Consider the following 18816-nt stretch of genomic DNA (forward strand, 5'->3'; position numbering starts at 1 on the left):
AAAAAAAAAAAAAAAAAAAAAAAAAAAAAGTGGATAAAGGTAGGAGACTACTCCTCCTTGCTTGAGTGCTTGAGTCCTCTCATGCTCACCATAAGCTGCTTATCCAAGCATGTCCAGAGAGGGTAAATGCCACTAATCACCTCTGAACTGTTGAAAGGAGCTCTGGAGCGCAAGCTGTAGAAATGAGAGGACAGTAGTGTTAATGTGTAAGTGTTTCTCCGCAGTCCATGCCCCCTATTAAATCATCACTGAGGCCCGTATGTGCAGGACTCTGTCTTGGGCTCTTCGGTGGTGAGGACCTAATAGAGCTGGCCTTCATTTCCCTGCAGGGACATGTGATCCAGGGATAGGCAAGGCCCAAGTAGGGGGAGAACACTTGCAAGGAGCTGGACCAGAGAATTACACATTCCCATAAGGATGTATGGCGTGGTCTGGGTATATCATCTCCTCTTCCGGGCCCTACTAAATGATTTCCAAGGTCCTTTCCAGCATTTAGCATTCTAAGCCTCTTGAGTACTTGCCGTGACCCAGCACCAAACAAGACTTTTAAGAAGAGTAGAAAGTGTCAAACTGGCTCTTCATCTTACTGGGGAGGTGAGATAGGGAGTGCAGAAATGAGAGCAAAGAAAGAGATCCACATGCAGGGCATGATGGGCAGAAAGTTGTGAGATGAGAAAAGGGAATTGCTAGGGACCAGAGAAAGTTTTTATCATTCAGCCTGTATTTGTCCAGCACCCGCTGTTCAAGAACCTGAGCGAGATGCAGGAGTTCAGAGTGATCAAGACGTGGCTCTGGATATCTTCGAGCCTCGCTAGGCACAGACGGACACACAGAAATGTAAATACAGAAGGATGAGAAGTGCTGAGGGTGCAGGCACAGGGAACGTTTGGGTCAGGATCGAAGAGGGTGTCAAGCCCAACCTGGGGCTGGGCCAGTGCTAAGACTTCAGGCCACAAGGAGAAAGCTGACTCCGCTGTTCTGAACTTGAGTGAGAATCATCGTGGTTGCATTTGGGAAGAATGGTGAGTGTTGGCCTTTGGTGTCTGTGTAGGAATACAAAGAGGGGCTCGTGTCGGGGTTCTCAGGGTCCTCTGTGCTCTTGCACCGATTCCACCTGCAATCTTCTACCCCCAGACTGGCTGAGCACCTGCGAAGGACACGTGCGGCCGTGGTGTTCCAGAAACAGTACCGCATGTTGAGGGCCCAACGGGCCTACCAGAGGGTCCACAGGGCTGCTGTCATCATCCAGGCCTTTGCTAGGGCCATGTTTGTACGCAGAATCTACCGCCAGGTAAGTAGTCACCCTGGGGGACTTGCATGCTACAGATTCACAGCTAAAGCAGCAGTAATGAGATGAGCATTTGTTAGATGTTCCTGACTTTTTTCTAAATATTTTCACATCTCTGCTCTCACCAAATCTTTTTAAAGGTTCCATTAAGAAAAAAGGGAATATTTGATCACTGGTACCAAAAAAAGAAGGAAGGGTACATATCTTTATACCCCTTGACACCTGAGCTGCCCGAGAAACTGAGTCACATATCAGCTAGCAGTGGACCCTGCTATTCTGACTTGGGCTCATTCACATTTGAGAGCAGGAAGTAGTACTAAGTGTTAGTAGCTGCTGTACTCTTCTGGGCCAGGTTAGGAGCCTAAAGTCCACTCGGGAGAGGCCGGGAAAAGAATGCTGACCTCATCCTTCTAGGCCATTGTTCTTTGCATGATTCCAGGGAGGCTGAAGTCTGTAGTTAGGTAATCATAGATCAGGACACATTTGGCCAACCAAGTGACACTGTGCAACTGAAGCATAATGCTCGTGTGAATGATGACTTGGAGGAAGTGTGTAAAATGTTTGTTTTCCTAAAATGAACATCTGTCTCTTCTATAAGAAATGTGTTGTTTTCTAAATAATAAAAATAAGGCCATAAATTCATGATGAGAAAATATGTGTGGTAAAGCATCAGGGTGGGTGGCACATACCCAAAAGAATACATGGAGAGTCCTGGGCCTGTGAGACAAGGCTCTCTGAATTGCTTGAGATTGGTGTTACCCCACGTGGTGCCCCCCTGAAAGGGGCAGGTGACATTTTGGAGGCAACCAGCGGAGGGCAGCATTACAAAGAGTAAGTGCTAGGTATGACTCCCAGCTCTGTCACGAAGCTGTGGCTTTGGGCGTATTAATCTCTCAACATTTTTGCTTATTTATTCATCCTATGAACATTTATTTTACAGGGTATTAAGGCAGAAACATTGATGCTTTCATTTCCTGAATGGTTTTTAACTTGACAGAAAAACAAACTCAAGACATTATAAGCCATTATGCAGTTGGCAGCTCTGACTAAAGTACATTGCTTTATCTTCTAACTCCTTCACCCTGAGTTGGGACCTGCATCTATCAGATGGGGAGAGATGAATTAGATAATCAGCAGGTCTTTACAACTCTGAGGTTTTTAGACTGGACTATAACGTGGTTCCCTGGCCAATAAAACAAAGGTAAAAGCAAGAGTTTGACAGCTGATTCTCTGTGATTACTTGGGCTTTAGAACCTAGCTAAAGCTTGTTTGTAAAACAACCATCAGAGTCTTCCATGTTATGTGACACATCTGTCTCCTACAACTGAGGCTGATCTGTCTCTCTCCCCAATATGGTCACATAAGCTCCCTTGCTCCTCTCCTACAGTGCAGACCCACAGAGTGTGTGTGCTTGTCCCCTGCCAGGTCCTCATGGAGCACAAGGCCACCATCATCCAGAAGCACGCCCGGGGTTGGATGGCACGCAGGTGTTTCTGGCGGCTGCGGGATGCAGCCATTGTCATCCAGTGTGCCTTCCGCAGGCTGAAAGCCAAGCAAGAGCTGAAAGCCCTCAAGATAGAGGCTCGCTCAGCAGAGCACCTGAAACGCCTCAATGTGGGCATGGAGAACAAAGTGGTCCAGCTGCAGCGCAAGATTGACGACCAGGTCATTGCTGGGAACTCCCTACCCATTGTTGGGGCCCCAGGACTATTTGAGGGAAGCTGCACATGCTAGATACCTAAGGGAGCATAGAAGTCCTCAGGGTATCACCCACTCAGCAAGAACTGTTACTGACTGGGGAAGGCAGAGCAATGACACACTGAGATGTCCACGTACTAGGCCCTGGGCTTTGTGAATATGCTATCTCACAGGGCAAAAAAGGCTTTGCAAATGTGAATTAAGTTTAGGCTCTTGAGATGGAAGGATGAGCTAGGATTACATAGGTGGACCCAGTGTAATCATATGTGTCCTCATAAGAGGGTACTGGCAGGTAAGTTTCAGGGAAGAGAGATGCAGACGGAATCAGAGATGGGAGTGATACTGGCCCACAAGCCAAGAATTATAGGTAGAATCTGGAATGTAGAAAGGGCAATGAAATGGATTTGTCCCTTGAATGTCCTGAAGGATCACAGTACCATGACCCCTTTTAGACTTCTGACCTCTAGAACTGTAAGATAATAGATTGTGAGGGCCAGGGATTTAGCTCAGTGCTTTCACTGCCTGTCTTATAAGTACAAGGACCTGAGTTCGATCAGGTCCTGGAACAACAACAACAACAAAAAAACAAAAATTCAATTTTGTCTTTTGAGCCATTAACCTGTCTTTTACCATTAACCTGGAAACTGACAGATGAGCCCCAAGTCCTAGTCCCATGCCCTATTCCAATGCCCCTGAAGAGCAGCAGCGATAACAAGTGCTTCACAGGGTCACCGTGCTGCACTGCTCTGCTGACGCTTCATCTGTATGTGTAGCCCGCATGGGGTACATGGTGGCACCCTGCCTTCTTACAGGTGAAAAACTGCCGTGGCCTGATATACAACTCAAGAAATGGTCACCACTATTGGGATGTTTTAACTTTTTCCTCTGCCTGCCTGACCACCTTCCCAGGTCAGGCAATCAAATAAGCAAGGAGCCACTGATTAAGTTTCTGTGAGGCAGGTTGCTGTGGAAGGTAGTACAAGGAATTCAAGGCAAGCACAGAGCACTTGGCTCCTTCTCTGGGATCAGACAGTCCTGAGGTGGAATCCAGGTTGGAATGAGACTCACACATGCTCACACACTCATCTATACACCTACTCCCTGGTGGCTCAAGTGGCCAGTCCTTCCCCTCAGAAGGTCTTTGTTGGGTGCCTGGTTGTTTTCAATTCTCTGTTAGGTTTGGACTAGGAGATGTCAGTGGCATGCACTGGGTGCTAAAATATGGGGAGGAAGCCTAGTACATTGGGGCCAGTAGCATGGATTCTCCTTCTGAACACCCCCATGTGCCAAGCCCTGTGACGTGCCTTATTTTCACTCTCAAGTGATTCTCACGTGATTTTGTAGGATTATTTGTAGGTGAAAAAGTTGTGGATCAGGGACATCAAGTACCTTGCCAAGGCCGCAGAATTAGAAAGTGCTAGAACCTAGATTCCACCCAGGTCTGATCCTATAGCCATAAGAAGAACAGTGCTCACTTGTTAATCCCAAGCATTGCCTAAGTGCCAGTCCTATCCTGCATGTGGCCAACTACTGAGCTGGGCTCCGAGTGTTGAAAGGAAACTCGCTGTCACCTGGTTCATGCAGGGTGTTAAGGTGACCACAGGGCCAGGCCCCTGTGGTTCTCTGTAGAGTTTCAGATACCTCCCAAAAAAGGAAAGGAGAGAGAGAACGGATTCCAGGCATGGCTCTGAGTGTCACTTGGTTTTACCGTACCTAACCTACACTGGGCATTTTAAAAGCTCTTCATGAGCCCAATAGGATAGTAACACAACTGAGCCATTTTACATGTAAACCAGCTGTCCCAGATAGGAGCTCCAAAGCAGTGCCCAGATGGCAGTCCCTGCTGCCTGCCTTTGTACGAGACCAAGCTGAGACGGCCATCACCTGGGTGTGTTCCTTGGTGAACTCTCCAGGGAGCCTTGTTATGCTGGGCTCCGTAGTAGGGAATCCAGACAGAAAGTGCAGGGGCTGGTTGGGGATACTTGGCAACTGCCTCTGGTTGGCCTGTAGTGACACCAGGTCAGAGAGGCAGGGACCCACTCGGGGACAAGGAAAAGATCTGGTTTCTGGCACTGGCTGTTTGAAAAATTTCAACACAGAGAGTACCAAAGTTTTTACTGTTGATTATGACTGTTGATGACTGAGCAGAAAAGGCATTGCAAAGTCACATTTACCAGTTAACCTTCTAGGCAAAGTGCATTTAGAAGGACAAGAAGCATTGACTGCTGCCCCCGTCAGGAGCCTGTGTGCCCACCACAGCCCTGGGTTTCCAGATAGTGCTTTACACTGGCCTTGCTGGTTTCTGAAGTTGACTCCAGAGGATAAAAATAAATCTGGTATTCTGTGATCCATGTGCTTGAACATCAAAAAGAAGCAGATTCAAAAAGCCTATTTTTAAAAAGCTTTTTGCTTTAAGCTCCCTGCTTGGGAAACATCTGTGTACAGTGGCAGACGTTGCCATGTTGAGCAGGGTGCCATGGATACAGCAGGAAGTCAGGAGAGGCAGATTTTAGATCTTGCTCTCTCACACCCTTCCTATGTTGCCTGACCATGTGCCAGGTACCATTCTCCCACACTGGCTCACTAAATCCTCACCAAATCCCCATGAGGTAAATACTAACTTTATACCCATTTTAAAGATGACACTGAGGCACAAAGACAGCAAGTAATCTGCTTCAGGCCACACTGCTAGTAAGTAGGTGGCTGGGATTAAAATTTGACAGGATGGTTTCACCTTTACCCTTTAAATTGTTAAGTCTCTACCCATTGGGAGCCTCTTGAGACGTGTGAAGAGAACAGCTCAGTCCAGAGGAGATTCTAACCTTGGTTTTTTGGGTCCATTCTCCTACAGGCAGCATTGTCCTTGGGGCTGGCAGGCATTTACAATGGAGATTGTGACCCATTGTCTGAGAATGTACTTGACAACCTGTTGGAAGATGAGGAGTCAGCATACTCTTCACCAGCAGGTGTTTAATACATTTCTCCTGGCTTAACTGCCAGTGATACAGGCACAACTGTCGCATGAGGTAGCTTGTATCACTAGTGATAGAAGTGGTACAGTCATGCACAGGACTGGTGGTTCAGTCATGCACATGTACAGGTACGACTGGTGGTTCAAACTGCCTGGCAGTGAGACATGAATTACAGTGGATCCTCAAGTTATGACTGGCCTAACCGGGTGTCATGGCGCATGCCTGTAATCCCAGCACTGGGGAGGCTGAGGTAGGAGGATCACTGTGAATTCAAGACCAGCCTGGGCAACTATATAGTGAGACCTTGTCTCAAAAAAAAACAAAAACAAAAAAAAAGTTATGACTGGCCTGACATATGAACAACTTGGGTTAATTAGGTTAATGGAAGATTCATCTGCCTCTTACTATCTATAGCGTGTACCCAGGTAAACATCCAGATCTTGGCTGTATTGACTTGCAACCAACTTGACTTACAACCAGCCCTCAGGAACCAGTTGAGTTTGTAAGTCATGGGTCCACTGTATGGCCCCATTGTGAAAATATTAAAGCTGCTTGTTTTGTTGTATTTCTTAGAAGATGGGCCAGCTCTTTAAAATGAATGGATTTCTTCTCTGTAATCCCTGGAGATAATTCAGGCAGCTACTCTGTTGACACATAAGATTCTTAGTGACTCATGCATGTGCCAGAGTCACCAGAGGCAAGGCTTTCCCATGGTACTCGTCAGAATGGCATGGGGCAGTGGACAAAATTCGCATTGGACAGTGGCCTGGGTTCTGTCTCATTTACAGGAAGTGGGAGTCCTGTACAAGTATCCCTACTGCCAAGAAATGAACAAGGGAGGAAATTGAAAGATAAGACCAGGTTAAGGTGAGCACCCCAAATTCATGATTTAAGGCCAATACTCCCAAGTGGAGAGGAGAGAGACACATTTGACACCAAGATCTCAAACAGCAAAAGGAAAAGATTCACAAATCAGGAAGGAGGTGATTGCAATGACTGGAGCTGTCCCTGGTGCTGAGGTGATACTTAATGTGAGTTTTCATGCTCTGTGGTGTCATGAGCCACATCCTTCTCCATAGCTCTCAGCAACAAATGCATTGGCAGTTCTTAGGAGCAGCTCTTATGTCCCTAGTGTTAGCCTCTGGTGTGATATTCTTCAGCCAAAATCAATCGAGACTATGAACTCAACTCTGCCAGTCTGGCATTATTCAAGCACATGCATATAGTAACTTGGCCAGTTTGAACTTAGGACTTCTTAAGAAGGGGAATCAAGTTTCTTAGACCCTTGTGAATATAAGGCTATATTTAAATATCTTTTATCCCCAAACGCCAACAAATATGCAGATTCAGTTTATAGCTTTTAAATCACTATCATTCTATGTACTTAATTAAGCAAACCAATATAACTCCATATATAGTACCTAGACACTCAGTAAATGTATTTAGTCAATATTTTGATTCATTAGAGCACCCATATATGTGACCCTGCCATGGGGCAGTGCTATCCTGAACAAGGAAAATCCTTTCTTCCAAACTGCATCCTCGGAGCTGTGTCCACCTACAGGGTAGACTCTGGGGTTCATCCCCTCAAAGGTGGTACTTTTTCTGGTTATACAGAGATGCCCCACAGGCCAGCAGAGGTTTAGAGTCACTGACTGGGTAACAGGTAAATGACTTATCCTTTATACTGGGGAAACATTTCAAGTATACAAAAGACCTTGCCTGACTGAAGCTTTGAGAGAAAAAAATAAATGAGCTTTGTAGAAGAATAACAAACAGCAGAGGCCCAAGTTATCTTCTCATACAGGTTCCTTATTGTCCGTTAAGGACAGATCTGTCTGCTTTAGCCAAAGGAGTACAGCAATCATCCTCTTGTCCAAGGAGAGAGAGTAAGGGCCTGTTGAGAACTCTCCAGGCCCCTGCCCAGGGCAGACTAGGCCACTGTTGTCAGGAAAAGGCTTTCACTGGTGCAGAGGGAAGGGCTAGCCAAGCCTCCACCTGGCCCTGACTAGGGCAGCTCTGGCAAGCTTAGCCCACCATTTCAGGAAGGGTCTCCAGCATTCTGTGATGGAGGTTAGTAGCCTGTGTCACACCCTGTGCCAGGCTCAGCTGCACAACTGTGCAACTTTCAGGCATGAGGCTGAGTGAAGATCCAGCTGAGCCCTCCTGGGGGCTTCTTTTTTGAAATCATACATTCAGAACACAATGCATATAGCCTCAGAGAGCCCTTGAGGTTTATGTTTCCCTGGGAAAGGAGGAGCTCCCCAGGCTTGGCTGTGAGACTTTCTCATCCACACCCCAGGCAGCTCTCCATGGCCCTCCCTGGAGAACTCCGGACAGCAAGGATCACATGTTTGTAGAGCACTTAGTGTATGCCCGGCACCCACCTAAGCACTTCATCCTGTACAGCTTGATAACACCTCTCATAGATGGGAGTTCCTATCACATGAGGAAGTTGGTAACTAGGTCAGACATGCACAGAGAATCAAGGGCAGAGCTGGGCTTCCAGCATGGGTCTGCCCAGCTTCAGCTGCTCTGAACTCCCTGGCCTCTGGCAATGTCAGGATCTGGAAAGCTGGGGTGCACACATGCATACTTTGCATCGAGGTCCCAAGTTGTCGTATTTGCCCTTAGCAGTGTATATGCCTGTGTTCTCCTGCCATCACTACCATGTATGTCTTCTCCACTCTCCACCCGGCTCCACCTGGGGACCCCAACTCATTCTTCCTTTCCACCTTAGTGATCCAACCTAGGCTGTGCCACAGGAGGCAACAACTGGGGTGAACCTGAGCTCCAGTCCAGAGCAGAGATGAGAGAGAGAGAGAGAGAGAGAGAGAGAGAGGGTGGCCAGGCCAGCATGCCCTCCCCTCTGGACTCAGCCTCCAGAGGAGACCCAGATAGGCTGTTGAGAAACGTATTGGTCTTTCTGAATAAATGCTACTTAATTGGATTTCTTCTCTGTGATTCTTTAGGGTGAGGCCAACAGCCAGACAAGGTGTGGGAATAGGCTTTACTCTAGAGCAGTGATGGTGAACCTATGGCACACATGCCACAGCAGGCTGGTGTCATTAAAAGCTCTATAATTTTTGCCATCACTGCCCTACAGGGTTCCACAAAGGGTGGGTAAATCTTGTCCTGCTATATTCATGCAGAAAAAGTGCTGCTAGCATGCTTACGTGTAGGTTATGTTGTTTGTGGTGTTTTATGGGCTCCAACTGTGTTTCTTTCACTGCTCCTCATTGCTTTCCCTGAAGACTAATTTCTGACATGAGTTAATCATTGTTTTCTGATGCCCTAGCTTATTGATATTTTAGCCAATATCTCTATTTTACTTGGAGCTCCTGCACAGCGCAGCAATGAAGAATAATTAATGACCATTCAGTTCCCCTGCTTATTTGGAGATCCCTCCTTCCTCCTCTCTGCTTTCCCTTCTAACCATTTTTGACCAATGCTTCCTCAACTCTGACAGCCTGATTTCTGCCCATCATTTACACTGTGTTAAGCCCCAGCCCTGGGTTTTCAGGCCCCTAGCTATATGGGAAGATTGCAAGAGGATGCTGGTGATTGGGCATCCAGTCTGCAGGGTCATGGTGGAGGCAGACCGTGCCAGACTCCATCTCCTGAGTCAGAGTTGCGTGGGATAAGCGAGGCTGACAGGTGTCAAGAAAGATCTGAGTGGGGGCTCTTGGCCCTCTGTAGGGGGCCATCTTGGAAGAGGGGATACTGAAGGGGTCCTTTGTCTCAGATCCAGCAATTAGGTTGCAGCTTTTTGTGCTAGCAACTCCAAGGCAGGAGGGCTCAGTGTAAAAGGGCAGGGATTCCTAAAAATCCAAGACTTCAAATCCAGGGAGCTAGCTACATTGTTTCTGAAACTTCCAAACCAGGTAGAGGTTCTTCGAGTCCAACACAGAACTGCCGTTAGCCAGCTGTGTGAGCGCTCACTAAAGCCCTTGGACTATTTAATGTTAGGATTGCTACTTTGTGAGCTCCTCTTTTTTCCTAGTTCACAATGAAGCTTTGTTAGGGAAGTAGCAGGAGAGCTCTCAGGCATGTTATGATTGTGAAATTTCATTCCACCTTGGAAGTCTTTTTCTGATGGCCTTTACACCTCTTCCTTGCTTGGTAACTAATCATTTCTTTCCACCTCCTCTTCCCCTCTAACTGCTTGCCGATGTTCTCTGCAGAACAAAGAGCATAAGACCCTGTTGGAGCAGTTGTCTGCCGTCACCATCACTCACGCCACTGAGATGGAGAAGCTGGAGAGGGAGCTGGCACATTACCAGCAGCTGCAGAAAGAGGTGCAGAGCCTGCACACCGAGCTACAGAGGGCCCACTCGGAGCGTGAGGTCCTGGAGGATGCCCACAGCAAGGAGAAGGATGAGCTGAGAAAGGTATGAGTGAAGAGAGGGCCAGGTAGACTGGCAACAGAGCACTCTTGGAGACTATTTCTTCTTTAGGCTGGGAGATCTCCTGACTTTACTGGGGCTTATGCTGACAGACCGACTGTTCTTCTGTGCATAGGCAGAAAGTGGTCACACTTCTAGACAGGACACATAGCATGCATCCACTCATTAAGCAAGTCTTGATTAAACTGCTGCCATTGGCTAGACCCTGTGACATCCCTTGGAGATGATAGTGTCTGCCTTTGCACATCTTTCTTATAGCCCAGGGTCAGTCCCTGGTTCAGCTCTGTGTCCCATATCCTTGATGTCAAGAGAGCTGTAACACAGGTGGTGACTGTTCTAGGACTTAGCAGCAGCCCCTGAATGTCACTACCTATCAATAAATCATGGTGGCTTGAGAGTTTACCCATATTTATACTGATAGTTCCAACATAATTCGAACACTGTGGTTGTTGTGCTCCATAGGCTTTCCCCTACTCTGTGAAATGGAACTTCCTGGGGTTGTCCCCACTCCCCCAAACATCAGATCACAAAGAATCTCCTCTTCATTTCCAAAATAACTGTTCCATCCAGGAAAGACTCACAGTGCCACTGCAGTGCCTTCTGTGGACCCAGGATGCTATCATTCTCTCGCTGTTTCTACGGTGACCAACATACCACAGGGAAAATAGCACATTACCCATGTGCTTGCTACCTGTCATCACTGGGAAGTCATAATGAGTTGGATATCTAGGGAGGGAGGGAGTCAGTGTTCACAATGTTGGAAGAGCACCTTCAAAGTTAGGATAGACTGAGTGCTGGCACAGAAAAGGTCCCAGGATAGATGCCGGAATACTAACCTTCATTCCTGCTCTTCCATTGTTAAACATGTGCAGGAAATCTCTTTGACCTTAGTTCCCTTACACATGTGCACGTGTGTGTGTGAAAATCGGTTCATATCTTCTCTAAGGCCCCTTCTAGATCCGTACTGGCTGTACTCTCTTCAGCAGTGCATACACTAGACCCATACTTGCTGACACCACGAGATTGAGTTTGGCTTCTGGGAGGAATAGAGAACCCTCCACCGTTCTCTGTGGTCCTTTAATCTTCTACTGCCCTGCTCCCTTCTGGCCTCTGCTCTTACAGCTGAGAACCACACAGAAATCTATGGTAGATGAAAGCCTTCTGAGCCAGCTCATATGGGGCTTGCCTACATCATTTTCCCACCACAGGCACAACTTTTAGCATTCACAGCCCTTGCCTTCTAAATCCCCGGGTCGGAAATGGGACCCACTTGGGACTTCAGGCAGCACAAGGCCACCTCCCTCATGTGTTGCTTTGACACATCACAAAGTCTTCTCCCCCTCATGAGTGAATTGGATTTCATTCTTCGGGATTCAGCATGTGGTGCTAGGACACACCTGTAACCACATGCCTGTGCCCCACACACTGTGGAATTTCACTCTCATGTTACTGATCCTTGGAGCAAATGGATGGACGGTGAAATTTCTGTAAATAAAAACCAAGGTTGAGTCCAAAGGCAGATGAAGAGATCAAGAAATGAAAACTTGAGATTGGTGGCCCTGGGAGAAAAGATAAAACGACTGATTGCTCTTTGCATGTACAGTCAGATTAGACATCTGGGTGCTGAGTTCACCCAGCTAAGCCATAAAACCAGGTTCTTTCCTAACTCCACCCCCACAGGTAGGCACTCATCACCCACCCTCTCCCAATTTCTCTTCTGTGCTGCCTGCTAAACTTTGTGACTTGGGGACTCAGAGCATGTTTAAAATATCCACCCAATGAGTTTGTGAAGAGAAGCAAAATTTTGTCACACAAAATTTTGTTTTTGAAAACCAAATTATTTGCTAACAGAAGCACTCCTGAACTGAGGAACCACTATACTGAGGACTGAACCCAGGGCCTTGTGCATGTTAGGCAAGTGCGCAACCACTGAGCTACATCTCTAGCGCCCCCACCCTCTTTAAAATTTTGAGACAGGTTCTCACTAAGTTGCCCAAACTGGCCTCAAAATTACAATTGTTTCCTGGGATTATGTTGGCCAAGATACTAAAAAAAATTAGACCCTGAAACTGGCAACAACAACAAAAAAAAATCAAGGGCACTGCAAGAAGTGGAACAATAGGACAAGAAAGAAAGCAGAGACCCCTTCTCTGAATCCAAAAAGAAATAAACCCAAGTTAGTAATACTCAAAAGCACCAGCATAAAATGGTCCATTAAGTGAGAGGTTACTCTTTACAAGAAAAAAAAAAATTTAAGCAAATGTTCTTCCTTTTCTAGTGTCAGCAAAACCTTTTTATTCTAGTGTTTGGGGGAATTAGGGGTTTTGGCCAAGGGTTTCAGTCACTTTTCCATTGCTGGGATAAAATACTTGAGACCCACAATTTATAGGAGGAGAGGTTTATTTGGCTCACAGTTCCATTGGGTTCAGTCCATGGTTGTCTGGCTCCAAGGCAGAAGCAGTGTACTAGAATGACTTGACAGAGGAGGAGAATTGCTTACCTCATGGCAGTCAGGCAGTAGACAGAGAGGAAGAGCTGAGGACAAGAATTACTGAGGATGTGTTACATCCTCAGTGACCCACCTCTTTTGACCAGGCCATACCTCCTAACATCACATCCAGCTATGAAGTCATCAGTTTAGCACCTCATTATCCAGTCACCCTTCCAAAGCCCCACCTCTGAATACATGAGACTTTTGAGGATCGTTTTAAATCTAAACCATAACAATGGATTTTCTTTTTTTGTCTTAGTCTCTGTGCCTAGTCAGGGTTTAATATTCAGCAAAAGCACTGTGTCCAATCTTAACAGATGCTAAATAATCAGACAGTTGCCTTCCTGCTAGACCTGTCCAGGGTCCTGTTTTACAATGAGTGAGATTGATGAAACCAGCAAAGCAGAGTGAGGGAGCCGACTGCTGGTAGATGTTTAATTAATAGGTTTGATATTTGTCAGCAGAAGCAGCAAATGTTTTGGAACTGGCATCTTGGAACATGTTAGGCCCCCACTCCCAATGACTTTAACCAGCAAGCCACCACCTGGGCTTGCCCACAGGGGCCAGGAATTCATCTCTGTGTCCAGAGAGCCCAGTATAGTCCTTGTCATACCACAGCCACATTCTCTTCTACTAAAGAAATCCTTTACATTAGCCTCTCTGCAGAGTAGTCCACATCTAGGCTCTTAATGTCCTGCCTTTTCATTTGTAAACCTTCATTTATCCCTGTGCTGATTGCTTTTGCACAGCTATGGTCAAACTGCTTGGTGTCTCTGATGAAAGGCAGGTGGCTTCCAGAGCTGTACTTGGCATAGGGGAATAATAGCTCATTATCCCGAATCTGTTCTGAAGGTACTTTGGTGACCAAAGTGAGGTATAGCTTGGTGTACAGATGTCCTGGGTAAGGAAGAATGGCCTACAAAGAGCTCCCTGGCTCTGAAAGGGGTCTTTGGCATGTCTGAGGGATGCCTAGCAGACGCCAGGCTAGCATTCAGGCTGGTGGGGTTGAGTTGTGCATTGTATCATGCCTTCAGTCACAGAATCACCAATCATTGACTGATTACCTTGGATAGTTCCAGAATGAAGGTCTTGGAATCAGTAATGCAAGACCTGTGCATTCATAGCTGTTCTTCCTAAGTCTGTCTTCTAAATTGTCAGGAGACAGGTTGGCATAGTGGTTCAGAGCCTCTTCTTGGCATTGTAACATTTGGCAAGATCTCTAACTTACTTCTGCCTTAGTTTTCTTCAAAACAAACAATAATGGTACCTACCCTAAAGATATTTTTTAAATTATAACAGTATCTGGGACATGCATATAGTAAGAGCTCAGTAAATATTTTTTTCATTTTCTCACCTAAACTGCAACTTCACTGTGGTCATGAGCTCTACCTTACACTGTTTTGAATCCCTCCTGATGCCCATGGTGCTAGGCGAGGGCCTCAGAATCTTCCATGCCTCCCCTCCAGGGTTGTTCTGATAGGCCAGATACCTCCTTTCCTTGGAGCAGCAAGAGAGCACCCACCCTTGATTTTCTTTCTGTAATTTGTATAGGTGTCTAACAGCCGTATATCACAGGTCAGCTCACATTTTCTTTCTGCGCCATCCTCTCTGCACTTTCTGTCCACTCTTCATTTTCTGCTTCTCTGTTCTTACACACATTCCATTGGCAAAAAACATTCCACTTACATAAAATATTCATGTTTGTTTGCTTTACTGCAAGAAAATTGGCAAATAACCTTTCCCAGGACTTTGTAGAATTAGAAGTATTATTTCTACCAAGAGCCATGCAAATTTCTACTACCTGGTAGGTGCACAGCATTAAGGGCAAATGACAGGTAAATCTTTCCTGATAGGCATCATCCAACCAGTTTTTCAATGATTTTTCTGCAGGTAACCTTGCAGTTAGTTCTTTTGACAGTACAAATATCCAACTTGAAAAAGTAAAAGTAGAAAGCCCTCAGCTAACTGTATATCCACAAAGCTGCAGTAGCAAATGCAGTTCTTTAGCAGGTGGTTGGGCATTTGTTTCATTTGACTTCATAGGGGCTGTGTTAGCCTAATACTTATAGGATCCCTGCCCCAGTGTTGGTTCTGATAAGCTGTCCGATATACCCTTGTGAAAGTTAGAAACATTCCAAATAATATTTCCTGAAAGAATTAAGACTTCTTCCTTTCTCCCCTAGCCCATAAAAAAAGGAGCTGTTGAATGATGTTTAATGCAAAGATGTCGCTTATCATGCTCTTGGGATGCCATCTGCCTTTTCTGTATTGTTAAAGTCTCTCACTGCACCCTTATGTGTTGCAAAAGGGAACCATTTTGCTGCAGAAGTTTATCCCTACTGTCGACAAACTCCATATGCTAGCTGGCCTGTGCCTAAAGCAAGGTGACCAGAGAAGCTTTCTCTGGCCTCCCTGGCATGTGGAGCTGAGTGTGAGAATATTTCTGCCTCTGGCTCACTGACGGCAAAATGGACCTACTTCCAGAATTGTTGCGGTGAGCAAGAGAAACAAATCCCCCCGATGACCCTTTTGGTGTATGGCTTAGAATAACAAAGCCAAGTTCACCCTTGGGCCTGCACTTGTGAATCAAAGCCTTGGAGAAAGAAGGAGAGAAGAAAAGAGGCTTGAAAACAATAGAAGGCATTGGTGGCATATGTGTTGTTAGTCGTGGCTTCCCCACATTGAAGCATTGGCTCAGATTTTAGATCATAGGTTGCTGATCTAAGGCTGCTGATTGAACTAAGGGACCACATTGCCAGCTGTCACATCCTCAGAACCCAGCCCAGTATCGAATGCTTGTTACTTTCCGGTGTAGCTGCCTTTATTTTTCTTGCCTGATTCCCCTGGCTGAAACCTCCATTACAATACTGAATACTATAGAAGTGGCAGAGCAGACTCTTCGTCTTCTTCCTGAACTTAGGAAGAGAGCATTCAGTCTTTCACCAGAAAGGGTAGAACCTGAGCCTGTAGAGTTTTGAAAATGCCCTTCATCAAATTGCAGAAATTCATTTCTGTTCCATGTTTAATTTGTTGGGCATTTTTATCATAGACATTTGCTATATTAATTGAAGATTTTTTATTGTATTCATAAAAAATATTGCCTATAGTTTTCTTTATTGTGATACCTTTATCTAATTTTAGTATCAGTAATAATGTCCTCATAAAATAAATTGAGAAGTGCTCCTCTTCTTTTTTTAGAATATGTAAAGAACAGATATTCTGCCTTAAAATTTTGGTGAATGATGGAATGATTTTACAGATGTTTCCGTTTAGTGCCTAGTAAAGTTCATGCTACAGAACAGTCTACATGTATCGATCAGCTGCTACATGCAGACCCTGCTGTTTGGTGCTTCACGTACATCATTTCATTTAATGCTGAAACAACCCTATGAGGAGGGTATTAGTTTTATAGGGGGAAACTGAAGTTTATGGAGCCTGGTGGGATCTGCGTGCCTGTGAAGCTTATGATCTCTGTCTCGTACTGCACTTACAACATGAGCTTACTGAGTGGTGATGTGTGATTCTTCAGCCACTCCTGGGGGAGGTACAAGCTTGGGCTAGGTGCCTCAATGAAGGGACATCGGCACACCTCCCCCATTCTTTCCCAGTTATTTCCTTCTTAGTGTCACAAAGGCGATTGTGTGATTTTATTGAGGAAAATTACTGATTAGCCTCCTGCAGTATGGATCTCCATGGGTTCTGAGCAGAAAGGTGGGCCAACTGCAGTAGAACTACACCCTCTCTCATCCTTCTCAGAACACACGTCTGAATTACTTTTTAAAAAATCTATACGGGGCTGGGTATTTAGCTCAGTGGTTCCACCACCTGCCTTGCAAGTGTAAGGTCCTGAGTTCAATCCCTGGTACAGGAAAAAAAACCAAAAATACAAAAAAAAATCTTATAGAAATATTTGCTCCAATTATAAATTTAAAGTTTGTAATTTTTAGACACTTACCTTACACTATTTTAACTTTTCTTCCTCTTTGAACAGACCAGACTTTAATTAGTATTTCCTTTCTTTTTGGTTTGCTTTTTTTTTTTTTTTTTCAGTAATATTTGCCTCATGTTTCTTTAGCAGTAGCGTAAGAAGCGCTGGGATTGGATATTTGAATATCAATGATAAATCTGCTTCCCTTTCCCAGAATCTCGGCTGTGCTGGTTCAGTGAGATAGGGAAGAACAGGTGGAAGGAAGATCAGAGTTAATTTGTTCGTTGTGACCTTCCAGCTTTTGAAGACTCACATTTGAGAGCTCAAAAATTAGTAAGACCAGCAAATAAACACAATAATGTGAAAGTCTGTGTTGTCTGTTAGCCTCGCGACAAGGCATGTGAACTGAATGTAGACATCCATGAGGTTTTTATGGGAACTAGATGACTAGAAGCAGTGTGAGCTTGCCTGTCTTATAATGGGATTTTCCCTTTAGGATACATTTTTTTTCTTCAGAATAAAAGTAGCTTTGTTGACCTCAATTTTGTGAAATAGAGAGAATTTATACATAACCAGTCAAAATTCAAGTGGCATAAAAAGAACTTCTCCTTTGCCTAGCATCTTGGGGAAACATTTTTCCCTTTGCTTTCTTTCAGCGAGTTACAGACCTAGAGCAAGAAAATGCTCTCTTGAAAGATGAGAAAGAACAGCTTAACAATCAGATCCTGTGCCAGTTGAAAGGTAAGTTCCAAAGCCCCAAGTTTTTTTTGGATCTTAATCCCTTTTCTTGGCTGCTTCTCCCCCTAAAGACTCCTAGATGCTGCAGTAGGGAAGGCCTGTAACAGAGATAGAAAAAAAAAAGGTGCTGATTTTTAAATCCCGCTGTGTTATTTGGTTTGAGGTGGATGAGGGCAGCCATATGCTTAACACATCATATAATACACATGCACAAGACCTGTGGGAGATCTGCAGTCAAGCCTGACTCTGCCATGTGCTACCATGTGGCCTTCAGCAGGTGCTCAGTTTCTTCATCTGCAAAATGGACAGGAAGAACAGACCTCACTTATATGTAGAGTGAGCAGGATGTGCAGGGAGAGTGCTTAGGGTGATATTTTATGTTCAGCATCCACAGTACCTGTTTCTTCTACCCAGTTACCTGTTAATGTTTGCTGAGGAAAGGATCTTAGATTGGGCCCTTTGTCAGCCTCTCTCACTCACCCACTGACTCTTGGACTGCCATCTGTCTTCCTTTGCCCTTTGGCTGTAGAGGGGTGGTAGGTGCCCCAGTTCGGTGTGATGAGACCTCTTCCATCCTCAGATTTCTTACCCACGTCACAAGATAGCTAAACCACATGGCCTCGCAGTCCCACCTGCCATAAAGTCTTAATGTTAAGCTGTTTTAAATTTCTCTTGTAGCTTTTCCTTCCCATTACTACAAACAGAGGAAAAGCCTAACCATGTTAGTCATCTGCTCATTCTCCCCCACCCCAACCTAAATTGGCTTCACCTTCTTTAATCTCCCTGCACTCCAAGAACTTGAGAGGTCAGGAATAGGGAGAAATTGCAGAATGAAACCTTGGCTCTGTCAGGAATGCTACCAGCAGTCACCATGGCAGTAGTTGGAAGAGAGGCAGGCACGTTAACTGAGAGTTCTTGTGACTTAGACCAGAGTAACGAGTCCCTGGCTCTGTGGTAGGAGACGATCGTAGATACTCACCCAGTGCCTGCCTCTGTGAGGAGCTTGTCGTAGGCAGCCTTTTAGAAGAGTGTAATCAGAAAGTGTGCATCAGTGCATGGGTGTGGACTGCGGAATCGGTTAAGATGGTGAACCTTCAGCTCCATGTGCCTCCCTTCCAGACGAGTTTGCCCAGAACTCTATGAAGGAAAACCTTTTAATGAAGAAAGAGCTGGAGGAGGAGCGTTCCCGGTACCAGAACCTTGTGAAGGAATACTCCCGGTTGGAGCAGAGATACGACAACCTGCGGGACGAGGTGACCACCTAAAGGGCGGGGCAGTTCTGCTGCCACACGGAG

General features: G+C 45.5%; 1 protein-coding gene across 2 annotated transcripts in view; it reads left to right on the forward strand.

Annotated features, from left to right (window-relative positions):
* Myo5b (myosin VB) overlaps nt 1-18816 on the forward strand; it is a 270247-nt gene that overhangs the window by 196937 nt on the left and 54494 nt on the right. For both annotated transcript variants that reach the window (XM_033757427.1, XM_010621696.1), the window contains exons 20-24: nt 1135-1291; nt 2714-2953; nt 10143-10349; nt 17440-17524; nt 18641-18774. In XM_033757427.1, the coding sequence (XP_033613318.1) occupies nt 1135-1291; nt 2714-2953; nt 10143-10349; nt 17440-17524; nt 18641-18774 (823 nt within the window). The remainder of the gene's footprint in view (nt 1-1134; nt 1292-2713; nt 2954-10142; nt 10350-17439; nt 17525-18640; nt 18775-18816) is intronic.

The sequence above is a fragment of the Fukomys damarensis genome, unplaced genomic scaffold, assembly GCF_012274545.1.
Source record: "Fukomys damarensis isolate Sample0158 unplaced genomic scaffold, DMR_v1.0_HiC HiC_scaffold_30, whole genome shotgun sequence".
Lineage (NCBI taxonomy): Eukaryota > Metazoa > Chordata > Mammalia > Rodentia > Bathyergidae > Fukomys > Fukomys damarensis.